Source organism: Saccopteryx bilineata, chromosome 2 (genome assembly GCF_036850765.1).
Source record: "Saccopteryx bilineata isolate mSacBil1 chromosome 2, mSacBil1_pri_phased_curated, whole genome shotgun sequence".
Classification (NCBI taxonomy): Eukaryota; Metazoa; Chordata; class Mammalia; order Chiroptera; family Emballonuridae; genus Saccopteryx; species Saccopteryx bilineata.
Window position 1 is genome coordinate 187768412 of NC_089491.1, and position 17173 is coordinate 187785584.

Sequence of the window (17173 nt, forward strand, 5' to 3'; positions counted from 1 at the left end):
ACATGGCCTTTTGTTTAATGCTAATTAGATGATATTAGAGCTGGAAGGGACAGTAATAGTCATCTAGGACAGTGCCTCAAAGAACCATTAGTTTTCCTTTCACAGAGGAAAGGCACACATTAAAATTATTTTCTAGCCACACTGCCTGGCCCGTGGTGGCGCAGTGGATAAAAGCATCAACTTGGAGTGCTGAGGTCACCAGTTCAAAACCTTGGGCTTGCTCGGTCAGGCAATCAATGAACACCCATAGTAAGCAACTATGAGTTGAAACTTCTTGCTCCCCTTTCCCCTCCTCTCTCTGTAAAATCAGTAAATAAAATCTTTTAAAAAATTATTTTCTAACCACAGCCATAACATCAAGTCTAAACAAATTTTTTCATGTTTTTTTTAAGTATATTGGAAAGATAAGATAAGCCTTATCAATTGTGTGTTTTAAGGTGTGTGTATGTATGTGTATATATATATATATATCAATCTCTGGGTAGAACCTGTTCTTTCTTCCAGCAGTGATATAAATATTTAATTCACGTAGGTGCTTGGTTGACAAATAATTGTACTTAAGTTTTGTTCTTAATTGAGGCATATGACTTAAAAATCCTGCTCAAACAAAGGCTTCCCTAGATACAAATCCCATGCCCCAGAGAGAGAGTGCTTTGATTTCATTCAAATTTACTATTTGATAATATGTACAGGAAATTTAGACTGCTATTATTGCAAATTAAATTCTGGTTAAAGCAGCTAGTTTCTATTGTCAAGTTTTAAAGAGATAGCCTGCAGTCAGGTTTTAAAGTGATACAGAACCGTAATTTAATTTCAGAACCAATGTGTTTTCTGTTTATAGGGTTTGAACTTGAAAAAAATATATTGTTCAATCTTCTCATGGAATTTTAATTTTATCAAAAGTTTTTGAAACTTATTTTAAAGTAAATGTACATTATAAAATATTTAAAGAGCATTATATAGTTAGTATTATGTGATTTGCTAAACTGATGATGGATATGATAGTGACAGATCATTTGTGATAATAGGCACTTACTGCGTGCTAAGCACTAAATGCTCTGTGAGTTTTGTGCTACATTATTTGATTCTAAATTTTACTTATAAAAACCCAGTGTTTTCTTTGTTTTTTCATTGATGAGAAAATAAAATTAATCTATTTAGAAAGCGAATAGGTTTCTATTACTGTTCATTCATTTTTATAGTCCAGCAGCTTCTCCCTGTTCAGTGCTCAGAAACCAATTTAATGAATAAATAGTTGAGGGTTCATATAATTCAAAAACCATTAATATTGTTTTGGGATTTAGTGCTTCACCTAAATTTTAAAATGAGTTAAATGTTCTGGAAATTCACATTTTCAGTAAAATGAGATGTTGTAAAAGTTTAACTTGGGAACTTAAGCTAGAGAACTCTTACCTCCTCTTAACCAATCTTTCAGGGTAGGTGTTTCTGTAGTTAAAAATAAGAGTCCCACTGAGTTTACCCGTAAAGATTTAATATTTCATATATATTAGAATGGACATCATGCTGAATGCTACAAAGAATGTAGAATAAATTCCATAGTTTTAATCCATTAGTGAATCTCAGAGCACCCTAGTTTATGACTCCATACTACAAGTAAATTCAGACAGGAATTCAGGTAACGTGATTTCTGAGAGGTTAAGATCTATTGTCATGGATGCCTTAAAGTAACTTTTTCACAAAATGGGCTTCTGCTCCCTTCCAGTGGGGAATGAGAATGCTTTCCTGCTTCTCTAATTCAATTTTGAAATTCTTTTCCTACGATTAAAAAAAACTTAATTTCATTATTTCATCCAGGATGATTAACCTTAGGAGAATTTGTTGATGCCAGCCCCTCTCAAACATATATCAGCCAGAATGTGTGTGGATTGGGTGGGGAGTGGAGAGCATTCCAAACAGAAGGAACACCCTTGTAAAGGCCTTGAGGAACTGAAAGAAGACACCTGTGGTTGTAGCCTATTTAGTGAGGGCACCAGTGAGGTGATGATGGAGAGTAACAGTGGAGACTATGGTGAAGAATTTGCTGGAGCTACCTGGTTCATCTAGCAGAGTGGTGAGCAAGTAGATATTGTGCTGTTAGTACACCTGAGTGCAAATCTCAGAGTTTCCCTACTTCCTAAAGTCTCTAAGGTCATTCCCACAACTCTAAATGATAGTAATACCTGCTTCAGAGCCTGGCTGGTAATCCAGGTACCAAGAATAGTGTCTGCTTCAGAATATATTTAAATAAATGGACACCTAAAAGAAAGTTTATGAAACATATGATTACCATATTTTAACACTGCAGTTGTTTAGGTCATTTGTTTTAAATCAGTTCTGCATGGAAAAGGGAATACATTTCTTGTCCAACTCATTCCATTTTCCTTTATGAAAGTTCAAAACATGCCAGTTATAAATCCATAACTCTAGAAAAATATAAAATATGCTTATCTATTTTCAGATTCACACATTGCCTCTAAATAAGTCATTGATAGGTTTATATCTTTTTCAAGATTAAGTAGCTATTATGATACAATATTTTTTAAAAGAACTGTTTATCTTCAAATGCAAATAAGACAACTAAGTAAAGACAGGCATGTAATACCAGGTAATACCAGATAAATTTTTAGCAAGTTGAGTGCAGGCTTTCTTTTAAACAATGTTTATTTTGAGATACTTAGAGCTTCAGATGCCTTGGTAGGAACTAGTAGAGAGAAATCCCGTATACTGTTCTCCCAGTTTTCCCTAATGATAACATCTTACGTGTGGTACAATATCCCAACAGGAAATGAACACTGATAAACTCCACAGGCTGTATTCAGATTTCCCTCATTTTTATGTACTGATTTGTGTCTATGTGTATTTAGTTCTGTGCAGTTTTATCACATGTGCAAGATTCATGTGACCACTTACCAGAGTAAGATACAGGATAATTCCAGCACAGGATCCCTGTGCTTCCCTTTTGTACACACAGCCACCTATGCCGCTTAGCCTGGCCACTACAATTCCGTTCTCCATTTTATAATTTTGTCATGTCAGGGATATTATATAAATGGAATCATATTGTATCTAACCTTTTGGAGTTGGCCTTTATTACTCAATAAAATCCCCTTGAGGTAAATTAAGAGCTTTTTATTTTTATTTTTAAAAGTTTTATTGACTTTATTGGGGTGACATTGGTTAATAAAATTATATAGGTTTCAGATGCACAGTTCTGCAGTACATCATCTGTATATTGCATTGTGTGTGTACCACCCCAAGTTGAGGAGAACTTTTTAAATGTGATTTGCTAAGGAAGTCTATCATCTTTCCTATTGGTTCCCTTTCTTGTCCTTTAGCAAAAAAGGTAGGAATCAGCACTGCAGAGGCAAAGGTTTCTTCCCTTGAATGTGTACCCCAATACTCATGTTCTTCTTCAGAGACTCTCAGAGAAATTGGAATTTCCTTTTCTGATCTACATGTTAATCTTTTGGTAGAAAATACCATATTTTTTTTTCCCCGAAGTTAGAAGCGGGGAGGCAGACTATCATAGTTCTTTTAAAGGAGATATTCTTTCTCCATAATTGTCTGTTTTATGTCTAAACACACTTCTGATTCATTTCATCTTTCATTTCCTCGCTTTCCTTCCTCTAATTTTTTTTATCCTGACCAATTGAAAACAAATTGCTATTGAATTAAGTTCTAGATGATATTTCTCCAAATTGATGTAAATAATTTGAAAACCTTTTTAAGCTTGAAATTACATGCATGGAAGAGTTCCTGTTTTCATTGGCCTTACAGAAAGTGATCATAGCAGTTCTACCTCACTAATATAATAGTCTTGGTTTGCCTCAAAAGTAATTATAAAATATGTAATTCATTTGAGTTATCTTAATGCCATCCCTTGGGAATTTTATTATGTAAAAGCTTCCATGTCATATTAAGTCATCCAGTCTTAATAGCTCTATTTTTAGATAAGTATGTATATATAGTATATCTAATTTTAAGCTGTACATAGGAATCTTCTTTTAAACTTGTTGATATGTCGAGAATCACACTACCTCACAAGTAGAGGTTTAAGGCAAAGTTTTTCAACCCCCGTCCGTGGACCAATATCTCAGGTCCACCAGAAATTTCATGCCGGTCTGTGAAAGAGTTAACCATCCTGATTTATAAAGATTATAAACCAAATGGTCTTAGTTGAATTTGCTTGTGCTCACGGTAATTGCCACTTATCAGACTGTATCGTTGATGAAATTACTATTGTGGTTGTCTTAGATAGCTTTGGAACTTGTAGGCTCATTCGAACAACTTTTTGCATCATGCAGGGCATTCACAAATCATGCGCAATAGACAAAAAGCATTAGGACAAACTTATGTAGCTTTCAATGTATATGTGGAGTTTGAAAATCAAGTGCCAGCTTGTACCATGTTGTCCTGTTATGCGGTAAGATAAAACTTTATTTGTTGTATGTTTTCATTTCTGGCCAGCTGGGTCACTAGTCCCCAAGTGTAAAAAGGTTGAAAACAACTGTTTTAAGGTTCCTTATAGATTGACTTAGCCTGGCTTCCAAGAAGTAAATAGGTATTTCATTAATAAATATTTAAATAATTGGTACATAATCTTTTAAATAAAATTAGCTCACAGTTGGAACTATATCTACATCTCCATATCACTACTAAAAATTACTGTTACACATTCCCATTCTACATAATGCACTGGCCATTTGATAAAATGCCTAGAATGCTGAAGCCTAGATTTGAATCTTAGTGCTGATCTTTCCAGTCTACATTTCCACTTGCATCTTGAAACTAAAGAAACTGAAATATTAGTCAATCAAGAAATCCCTGTTGAGTCTGACTGATGGTGGCACAGTGAATAGAGAGTCGACCTGGGACCCTGAGGTCGCTAGCTTGAACCTCGAACCCAAAGTTTGCTGGCATGAGCAAGGGGTCTCTGGCTAGGCTGGAGCCTGCCAGTCAAGACACATATGAGAAGCAATCAATGAACAACTAAAATGCCACAACTAGGAGTTGTTGCTTCTCATCTCTCCCCCTTCCTGTGGGAGTGTCTCTTTTCCCTGCCCCTCCATTGCTCATGTACGCACACAAGCTAAAAAAGAAGAAAAAAAGAAATACTGGTTGAACAAATGCTGTGTTTCAGGCACTGTTACAGGCACTGCAAGTGTTTCAGGCAATATGTTTACTTCACCGCATCAACTTAATTTTTTGGGTTTATTGCTCTTATTTTAAGTTTGGACATAAGCTTCTTTCCTGAAGAGGTCTTTCTCTGTTATTGTCAGTTTTAGGTAATTTTTACGGAGATTTGGTAAATGCTTAGTTTTGCATATTTATGGGCTTACTCTTGCATTGTCATATTTTCCTCTGTCCATATCAACAGGGATGATAAGATATCCTCCCAGTAGATTTTAAAATCTTACCCTGCTTTCCTCATTTTGTAGTCTAAAACCACTTTCAAACTCTGCTGCAAGTTACAAACTCAGATGTTCTCTGGGGCCTGGTAGGTATCATAAGTACTGTATTTTTCGCTCCGTAAGACACACCTGACCATAAGACACACCTAGGGTTTTAAGGAGGAAAAAAAAATATTCTGAACCAAATGGTGTGTTAAAATATTTAATAAAGTACCCTATTTTTCGCTCCATAAGACGCATGGGCATTTCCCCCATTTCCCCCTCCACTTTTGAGGGGGAAAGTGCGTCTTATGAAGCAAAAAATACGGTATATTAAGCAGACCAATGTAAGTAAGTAGGGATTAGTACAGTCTGTGTCAAACTGAGAAGTTCACGTCCATCTGTAAACATTTTAAAAAATATTTTTAACCTGTGTCACACACATCTGGAGCCCAAAAGTTTCCAACATTCTGAACATCTAGATAAATTCTTTAGACTTTTGATTTTCAAATATGAAAGTGAAATATTAGTTTATTGGTAACAGTGATGTGTACCAATTTTAAAATAGAAAATACGAGAACTTTGCAGCATGAACCCAAACCTAGTGTTACGTATTTATTGGGAGGGGGTATATGTATTGTTTGCTTATATATTGTGAATATCTTTCCATGTCAAATCATATAGATCTGTATTTCATGTCATTTAACATCTGGGCTACTTTCCATTGTAAGGATGCACGGTCATTTATTTTCCATTTCCATATTGATAGATATTACAGAAAATCTAAAATATGCCTTTTTTCTTGTTATTTTAAAATATTATAAGTTGAATAAAAGCCTAATAGAAATTAATTTTAAACTTAAAAGAATATTCTAAGAAATAGTAGGTTCATATCATTTACGTAACTCTTTAGGAAGCTTGAATTTAGTTATTTGTTTCTGATTAAACAAACATGTTTGGCTGAACTGTTATGACGGTCATAATTTCTTGGGCGTTAATGACTAAAGGGCCCTTATACAGTAGTTGGAAGCCTTTAGAGCAGGGGTCCCCAAACTTTTTACACAGGGGGCCAGTTCACTGTCCCTCAGACTGTTGGAGGGCCGGACTATAAAATAACTATGAACAAATTCCTATGCACACTGCACATATCTTATTTTAAAGTAAAAAAACACAAAACAGGAACAAATACAATATTTAAAATAAAGAACAAGTAAATTTAAATCAACAAACTGACCAATATTTCAATGGGAACTATGCTCCTCTCACTAACCACCAATGAAAGAGGTACCCTTCCAGAAGTGCGGCGAGGGCCACATGTGGCCCGCGGGCCGTAGTTTGGGAACCCCTGCTTTAGAGGATTCCAAGTAAGTTTAGAGCATAGTATGTATGTATCAGTATTCACACATAAATAAACCGGCATGAATAGAGATGTACCTGTTAGAACTAACTTTCACATCATATTGTGTAGATAGATGTTGGGTTCCTTGCTTGAAGAGTCACTCATTGTTTGTTTGTTATAGGAGATAAATAAGGTGGTGATTTCTTACATTTTGACCATTTTGGCAACCCACTACTTGAATTTAGTTCAAATGGAACTTACAAACTTTCTAGATCAGTGTGATTTCATCAGATTGCTTCCTGTATTAAGCTCTTTGGTCTAATTTCATTCTAGTTAGAAAAGGCAGCAAAAAAATTCTTACTGAGCACTTACTAACAGCTTTTCACTTGGAGTGTAGATTTCTATTTTTTTTTAACACTTAAAAATGTTTGTTTTTTTTGTTAAGATAAAATGTACAATACAGTTAGAATACATTTTCTGATATAGAATCCAGTTCTACTCCATCTGATATGTAACCCAGGTGTACCCTATTAAATGTAGAATTGTTTGTGTATAGGATTTTTCTAGATGAGATATTTTATAACTGATAGTTCGTGGTAAGGCACCGGGAGTGGCCCTGGCCATGGTGGTGGGGTAGATAGTAGATCCTTGCCTTGCTGTTTTAATGGTGCTGCCTCGGGCACCAGTTTATTCACGGGAGGCTTTGCCATCTGACAGATTTTCTGGGAGTGTTTTTGTTTGCATGTTTGTTTTTATGAGAAAAACTGGTTACTGAAGATGAGAGCTTGGGTAACCTGGGACCTGACACAATTACACTGGTACAGTGATATTCTCTGTATTTATATATAAAGAAGCTGGGCCAGTCTGAGGGCTCAGCTCTGACCAGACCCAACTTCCCTCTTTTAACAGAGGCCCAGAAGTATAGAAAACTGTAACTTACAGGGAAATGTATGGATGTTGTGGTCTAAAATATAATAATATCAAGTTAATCAATGATAAAGATAAAAATTAGAAAGGGAACATTTTGGAAAACTTGTTAAGAATGGCATATGAGCAAATATATATTTAGTGAGAAATGTAAATCTAGTGGGTCTCAAATTTTTTAATTCTATTATCTACCTTAGGTTCACTGAGAATTTGTGTTCTTTGTCGTGCATAGCTCCTCCCCCCCCCCAAGAAAATGTATGATCATAAATTTGGGATTAAAGTAACTGCTATCGTTGACTTTACTATTAACCATAATAAAGTTCTTTAAAATTATAGTTGCTGGTTAATTTGTCTAGGTTTGAATAATTATTTAGAATAAAAAGTTGTATGTAACTTATTGTTTTCTCTTTATTTTTTCCAAAATGATTAGTGACTAAATTTTTTTCATTTAGTGAAATTATTTGCTTTTCAGTGGAAAATAACATTTTTCAATGGGAAATATGCATTCTATAGTAATAGTGATAACCATGTAAAAGTCCAATTCTGAACATTATTATAGTTAAAAAAAATTTTTTTTAAATTATTTCCATTGACCTGAGATAGAGAGAAAAGCATCAACTTGTTATTTCACTTAATTTCATTTAGTTATATACATGACCGGACTACGGTCGAACCTATGTTCTCTGTTGCACCAGGTGGATGCTTTATCCACTGAACCACCCCGCCAGGGCCTGGAGTAGTTAAATTTAAAGGCATAATGAATTTTGGTTTTCCTTTGTTCATTTATTATGACAAATATGTCTGCTCCCCATCATATATATTAAATATCAGAAATAAAATATATATTAAATTCTCATCCCCTAAAAAGGTTTTTTTTTAAATAAAATTGGTAAATAAAAATGAGAAAATGGTATTAGTAATAATTTAGAATGTGATTGAAATGAAAAAACAAAGTCATTTTTTACTTAAGAAATTTCAAGGTTTATATTGAGAGCATCATGTTTTCTTTCAGATCAATTTGCGCCTCATCTTGGTAAGCGGAAAGACGAAAGAGTTCCTGTTTTCTCCTAATGATTCTGCTTCTGACATCGCAAAGCACGTGTATGACAACTGGCCAATGGGTGAGTGGGGTTTTCTCTTGAGAATGAATAACATTAATTCTCTATGCCTTACTTTGTTTCACAAACGTTTTAGGGAAGTTTTAAACATATAAGCTATAAAAAAAACAATCAATTGAGGGTACAAGGCTCAAAGTTAAAGGAACCTTCCCTTTTTTCCTCTTTGCTACCTCCCTGCAAAATGTAGAGAAGCCACTGTGCCAAATCCCTGCTTTTGACTTAGACCTGTAAGTGACAATTATCTTTGTAAATGACAATTATTTTTTAAAAGTAAAACACAATACAGCTGACATACATACACTTTCATTTTAGTAAACCTGTTTATACCAAGGCACAAAGTGAAGGAAAAGAAAAACTACCTTTATCAAATTACAATATATTTGCGTTGGTTTATTCTATATATGGCCTACTTATAATTGAGTTTGACACAAAGTTAATTTCTAATTTATGTCACTTCATGTGTTCTCTGACCTACTAAAAGGTCACGAAGGTAGAAAGTCCATTTGTACTTTGCATTTTTTCAGTACCTGTGACACTAAAATTTGGGGGGATGTGTGTTCCATCTTTCTGGGTTTTTTTCTGTGCAGTAAGACTTGTTTTGTCATTCTAAAGTGACTTTTTAACTTACTGTTCTTCCTTTGAACTTTTTCCACAACTTCTTGACCCTTTTATGGCATGTACCATAGTGATATGACTGTTTCAGCTGATTTCACTTAATTTTGCTAACCAAAGCAATTTGGACCTTTAAGGAGAAGACTTGTTTAAACAAACAATGCAATATATACAAAACAAATCAATTACATCACTGTGTCTCAACTCAAATATTATATGCAACTCTTTTAGAGGAAAGTGCTGACTTAAATGATTTTATCACAGCGTTTATTTTTAAAGATAGAACCGTCAACCGAGTTAAAATGCTTTATCCTTATTAAAACTCATACAACCATAAAACAGATTCACAAGGAAAATGCAAAATTAACTCTAAAAAAAATAATGTTCAAATTAACAACAGTGTGCCCGATGATGTGTTTTGACTGAAACCAACCTATGGCCTGCACCATGAATATGGTGCTGTTGAGTTGACACACGTGTGCTCTGGCTTGCTGTATGAGGAGCCAGTCGCCACAAAACCTTCATTCACACAGGGCACCAAATTGTCATTCAGCCTTCACTCAGTGAGAATGTGAATCGTTTTATGTGGTAAGTCAACCTCTTCTTTTCTTGTTCACCTCTTGACAATGAAGTCCTGCTTGGTGCCAGTTCAGTCATAAACTTAAGCACATGCATGGGCGTTAAAATCCCAAAGCTGTACTTGGTTATAAAGTGATTATTCAGATTATCTAGATAATCTCTTCCAGATTATCATTAAAATGAAACACAGTTTTAAAATTCTTTAAGAGGACTTTCACCCTCTAAGAACATGCCTTTGTAGATTCATAGATCTGAATTTAAGAAACACTGATTTAGACAAATACTTTCAAATAACTAGACCTTTCTTCCTGTTGGTAACCAGGGGGAAAGTCAATGTTAGTCCCAAATCTGGGAGCTACAGAAGCTAAAGGTTACAGCCGAGAAGGAATTTCAAAACAGCTAAAATGGGCTAAACTTGGGACTCTTGGAATATTGGAATGTCTTCATGGCCAGGCAGGAGAGATAGCTGTCAGTATGAAAAGCATTTTAAAATACCTGGCTAATAGTGATGTTTTACTAAGTATGATGTCATTTTACTTTTGTGATTTTTGGAGGCAAGAAGGTTAAAGATAGCTTCTGACATTTACACATATTGTAGAAAAGGGTACCCAAGAAAAAATGGGTAATTCCTTTCAAAAGTTTATTTTATTTAGGCAACATTATAACTTGAGGTAAAAGAAATACTTTTACCTTCATAACTGTTTGCTTTGGATACTAAATTAGTTTTAACTCCTAGACTATCCCGACCAACCATAAACAAAGGTAAGACTCAAGTGCAGTCCTTTGCCATAGTTTCCCAAATAAATGAACCATCTACCAGCATTGGAAATTGAGTGTATCAATCCGACAGTACTAACAAATGTGTTTGAACCCAGCCTTTCTTCAATTTGCCAGTTATACTCAGCAATTTTAGACAGTGCAAGGAATAAAAATAAATAATTTTTATTTTATATGAAATATTTAAGTTGAAAGTTTCATTTTATATTGTATCACATAATGCACCAAAGGCCAGCAAATGTAAATACTTAGTGTTGCTAATAACAAAAGTGCAGTAAAAGTCAGTTGAAGAAAATACTTTGTACCATATATACTGCTTACAAAAATTAAGGGATATTTTATTGCTTCATGTTCATTTTGAAATATCCCCTAATTTTGGTGAGCAGTATATATCTGGAAGGAATTGGATTTTCTTGGTATAATTGTACTCAGTTTAGGGGAATATTGTTAGTAGGTGGAATAGTGACACATGTAGCTGTTACTGGGTCAGAGCTCCAAAATGTAATTGACTAAGTACACAAACTGGCAGCTGAGATTCCTCCTCGAAGCACTGTCCTTCTACGGGTCTCTAAATTTCAGATCCTCTGAGAGGGAAGGGGAGCTGGCATGTTAAACCAGTGCGTATGTGGAAATCAGGACACTGCATAAGATAATGAAATATGTGGCAGCTCAAAAGTTACTTTCAACATGTTTAGACTATTTTTTCTGGGCATTAGACAGTTACTGTCATTTGTCTTTATATCTGTCTATGAAGCACTTTTGTCTTGATCAGAAATAGTCTGTTAAACAATAATTTTGGGTGTGATGGCTTCAGAATAATCCATACAAAAGTGTTTGAGGCTTATTTGACCTTTCTTCTAGAAGAAGAGGGATCTGGGTGCACTGGCATAGAAGGAATGCAGGCAGCCTGCCAGGGGGAGGTAGAGAGACCGGAGAAAAGGCAGGAGGGGCCTGGGAGAGGGGGAGGGAGAGGGGGTAGAAATGACAGATTCATTTCCCCACTACCCGCTTTTGTTGTGCTGAGTCACTAGTTTTATGAAATTCATATTCATCATTTGAACACACACACACAGAGGCAAAAGGAAAGGGTACTACTTACCCCCTTTCTCTTCTATTACTTCCTCTTCGGGATATTTTAAGTTAGTTTCTGTGTTGACAGTTGTCTCCTGATAATAGGAGCCTCTATAGGAAACAAACACATCATATTAGAATTGTTGAGAACGCTAACTGTGGAATTCTCAAATTTCTATCAAAATCACAGCTTAAATTGTTATATTCAAAGCTTGTGAAAATCATGTACCACTGTCTCTAAACCATTATTTTAACAGAGTAGTGTTTCATAAGTTACACGCTAAAATAAACTGTTCTATTACTCATCCTGACCAGAAGTTTGTGTTTTGATTTTCTTTATACACATTCCTAGCTTCCATAGTACCTTCTAATATGTTTATGGTTTTTGTTTTTCAGGCTTCTTTTGAGTATCTTTGGTAAAATCAATTGAAGTGTCTTCTGTTAATGTTTACCAAATAGCTTAAAAAGACAATGAAGTAATAAAGTCACCATTGTCCAAAAGTAAACACAGTTGTTTTATTGTTTTTTTAAAGTATTTTACTGAATTTATTGGGGTGACATTGGTTAATTATACAGGTTTCAGGTGCACATTGCTATAATACATCATCTGCAAATTAAAATTGTGTATTCACCACCCCAAGTCAAGTCTCCCTGCTTCACCATTATCCCCCTCTACCCTTCTCCACCTTCCTCCACCCCTTTCCCTCTTGCTGTCCCCATGTTTTTGTCTGTGTCTATAAGGTTTTTTTTCCTTTGCTTAATCTCTTCACCTTTTTCATGCAGTCCCCAACCCAATCCCATCAGTCTGGTCTTTGTATCTATGAATTTGTTCCCTTTTTGTTACTTTTGTTCATTACATTCTACATATGAATGAAATCATATGGTACTTGTCTTTCTTTTTAAATTTTTTCCTCTGGTTTTATTGAGGTATTTTTTTATGCTATTCTGTATATCAGTATATTAATTCCTTAAAAACTCTTTGTTAAATCTATTGTTTCTAGCCTCAAGTATATTTTTTAAAGGTACAAATCTTAGAAGATTATAATATTCTGTTAATTGAAAATAATTTGCAAGTGACATTTATCTTTACCTAGGATTAGATTTTCAGTTCGTTTTAATTTTTAAACTTCAGAGCTCTATTTTAGCACATATTAGTGTTCTTCAAAAACAAAAACTAGTCTTTCTGCAGCTCTTGCTGTTTGAGAAGAACTAGCAAGAAACAAGGCTGTAGTGATTGTGTGGGTAGCACCTGTTTTACTTAAGTGGAAGCTCCAGTGTCTTCTTTGATGTATTCTGTCTGATTTGGATTAGAAGTTAGAACAATACAGTAATACCTTAATTTTGTGTCGAAATACTTCTAACATTTCATTATTTCTTTTCAGACTGGGAAGAAGAGCAAGTCAGCAGCCCAAATATTCTGCGACTTATTTATCAAGGACGATTTCTACATGGCAATGTCACATTAGGAGGTATAGTTAGTCACCTTTGTAATGGGATTTAATGTCTGTCTCATGGCAGCATCATCCATTTGTTTGTTTAATGCTAATGTCTGATTTTACTAAAAATTAAAATTTCAAAGTCAATATGAATTTTCACTTTTTTTTATGTCTACTTTTTCACATTTTACATTCTGTTAAATTTAACTTTAGCATTATGGTGTTTACTGCCTTGTGAAATAAACTCTATCCCATTATAGGTAGAGGTCCATACCTATTTTATAAATGTGATTTTATTTACTTCTGAATGTAATTTAAAATTTTTATTAAAAATTTAAGTTTATTGATTTTTAGACAGAGTATGGAAGAAAGAGCGTGACAGAAACATTGATCTGTGCCTATATGTGCTCTGACTGGCGATCAAATCTGCAACCTTTGCATAGCTGGAGAATGCTTTCACTAATTGAGCTTATAATACGGCCAGAGCTGGATAATATAAGATCTACCGGAAAGTTCTGTCCGTTTCTATCACAACAAGTTTCCACACGTAAGCACATGTTTATTTGGCACATGTGTGCCTATTTTTATCACTTAATGTATACATACTGACGTAGCAAATTAACTAAAACAAAGTTGATTCACGTTAGTCTTATGTGTGAAGCCAAAGTGTACCCATGGCTACTGATAAAGTTCATTTACGCCACTGTAATTTTTACGAATTTCAACAAGGAAGAAATGCTACAGAAGCATGTCTGTCGCGTCCACCATATTCCCCGGACTTAGCACCCTCCGACTATCACTTGTTTTTGTCCTTACAAAATTTTTTGAAGGGCAAAAAATTCAAAAATGAAGAAGATATCAAACAAGCACTGGTTCAATTTTTCGCATCAAAAGATAAAACATTTTTCAAAAATGGGATATACAAATTGCCCTCATGCTGGCAAGAAATCATTAATAATGGCAATTATATTATTTAATTAAGTTTATTGACAGTAAGAAAAGTTTGTATTTTGTTTTATTCCAAAAACAGACAGAACTTTCCGGTAGACCTTATATAATATAGATGTAATATTTAAAGTTAAAGCCTGACACACAAACTAGGAAAAGTTTATAATAGTTGGTTTTCAAATATAATGATGAAGGAATGTTTTCGGTTTAACTGATGTAGTGGCCATTCATGCAAGAATTAGTAACATTAGGGAGACTACCACGTAGTGACTAAAAGAGCAGATGTTAGAGCCAGACTGTCCAAGTTGTACCCTTGTAACCTTGGGCAAGTGACTTCACTGCTAGTGTCCCAGTTTCCTCATATTAAAATGGAATAGCCATCATGCCTATCTCCTATGTTGAGAGAATTAGATTAGTTTATACACTCAAAGCATTTAGAACAGTGCTTGATAGCTATTACTGGTTTTTACATGTGATTGGAGAAATGTAGCTCAACAGTGCCCCCTTATGGGTATATTTTCTACCATCAGCAGGGTTTGTTTTGCTTTTAGTACATGTATTTCAAGAGTATTCTGATGATTTTGCTGTGCAAAAGCTTTTTAGTTTGATGTAGTTTCATTTGTTCATCCTGTCCTTTATTTCACTTGCCCGTGGAGTTAAATCAGCAAATATATTGCTGCAAGAGATGTCAGAGAGCTTACTGCCTATGTTTTCTTCCAAGATGATCATAGTTTCACAACTTATATTCAAGTCTTTTATCCATTTTGAGTTCATTTTTGTGAATGGTGTAAGTTGGTGGTCTAGTTTCATTTTTTTTTTTTTTGCACGTATTTGTCCAATTTTCCCAGCATCGTTTGTTAAAGAGACTGTCTTTACTCCATTGTATGATCTTACCTCCTTTGTCAAATATCAATTGGCCATAAAGGTGTGGGTTTATTTCTGGGTTCTCTGTTCTGTTCCATTGATCTATATGCCTGTTCTTATGACAGTACCAGGCTGTTTTGAGTACAATGGCCTTGTACTATAACTTGATATCAAGAAGTGTGATACCACACACTTTATTCTTCTTTTTCAAGATTGCTGAGGCTATTTGTGTTCTTTCTTGGTTCCATGTAAATTTTTGTAATATTTGTTCTATATCTTTGAAGTATGACATTGGTATTTAATAGGAATTGCATTGAATTTATAGATTGCTTTGGTGTAGACATTTTAATGATACTTATTCTTTCTATCCATGAACACAGTATATGCTTCCACTTGTTTGTATCTTCTTTTATTAATGTTTTGTAATTTTCCCAGTATAAGTCTTTAACCTCCTTGGTTAAATTTACTCCTAGGTACTTTATTTTTTTGGCTGCAATAGTGAAGGGGATTGTTTTCTTAATTTCTCTTTCAGACAGTTCATTGTTGGTGTATATAAATGCCATTGATTTTATATCCTGCCACCTTGCTGAATTCATTTATCAGATCCAGTAGTTTTTTGACTGAGACTTTAGGATTTTCTATGTACAATATTAAGTCATCAGCAAATAATGAAAGTTGTACTTCTTTTCCAATTTGGATGCCTTTTATTTCTTCTTCTTGTCTGATTGGCTGTAACACAGCAAAAGACAACATGAACAAAATAAAAAGACAACCCACACAATGGGAGAACATATTCGCCAACATGTCTGATAAGGGGTTAATAACCAAAATCTATAAAGAACTTGTAAAACTCAACACCAGGAAAGTAAACAATCCAATCACAAATTGGTCAAAAGAACTGAATAGACACTTCTCCAAAGAGGACATACAGATGGCCAATGGGCATATGAAAAAATGTTCAATATCACTAATTATTAGAGAAATGCAAATTAAAACCACAATGAGATACCACTTCACACCTGTCAGAATGGCTCTCATTAACAAAACAACACATAACAAGTGCTGGCAAGGGTGTGGAGAAAAGGGAACCCTCCTGCACTGCTGGTGGGAATGCAGGCTGGTGCAGCCACTGTTGAAAACAATATTGTATCAATGTTTCTGAGTTTTGGGGGTATATACCCAGTAGAGGGATTGCTGGGTCATAAGGTAGTTCTATTTTCAGTTTTTTGAGGAACCACCATACTTTCTTCCATAATGGTTGTACTACTTTACATTCCCACCAACAGTGTATGAGGGTTCCTTTTTCTCCACAGCCTCTCCAACATTTGCTCTTACCTGTCTTGCTAATAATAGCTAATCGAACAGGTGTGAGGTGGTATCTCATTGCAGTTTTGATTTGCATTTCTCTAATAGCTAAAGAAGATGAGCATCTTTTCATATATCTGTTGGCCATTTGTATTTCTTCCTGGGAGAAGTGTCTGTTCATATCCTCTTCCCATTTTTTTATTGGATTGTTTGTTTGTTGTTGAGTTTTATGAGTTCTTTGTATATTTTGGATATTAGGCCCTTATCTGAGCTGTTGTTTGAAAATATCATTTCCCATTTAGTTGGATTTCTGTTTATTTTGTTATCAGTTTCTCTTGCTGAGCAAAAACTTCTTAGTCTGATGTAGTCCCATTCATTAATTTTTGCCTTCACTTCTCTTGCCATTGGAGTCAAATTCATAAAATGCTCTTTAAAACCCAGGTCCATGAGTTGAGTACCTATGTCTTCTTCTATGTACTTAATTGTTTCAGGTCTTATGTTTAGATCTTTGATCCATTTTGAGTTAATTTTTGTACAGGGGGACAAACTGTAGTCCAGTTTCATTCTTTTGCATGTGGCTTTCCAGTTTTCCCAGCACCATTTATTGAAGAGGCTTTCTTTTCTCCATTGTGTGTTGTTGGCCCCTTTATCAAAAATTATTTGACTATATATATGTGGTTTTATTTCTGGACTTTCTATTCTGTTCCATTGGTCTGAGTGTCTATTTTTCTGCCAATACCATGCTGTTTTGATTGTCGTGGCCCTATAATATAGTTTGAAGTCAGGTATTATAATGCCCCCAGCTTC

The 17173-nt window shown here is 34.7% G+C and overlaps 1 protein-coding gene across 1 annotated transcript in view; it reads left to right on the forward strand.

The window, feature by feature from the left end:
- The window catches only part of UBL3 (ubiquitin like 3), a 75026-nt gene that overhangs the window by 45586 nt on the left and 12267 nt on the right, over positions 1–17173 (forward strand). Inside the window, exons 2-3 of the mRNA XM_066258925.1 lie at positions 8669–8777; positions 13196–13282. Of these exons, the coding sequence (XP_066115022.1) occupies positions 8669–8777; positions 13196–13282 (196 nt within the window). The remainder of the gene's footprint in view (positions 1–8668; positions 8778–13195; positions 13283–17173) is intronic.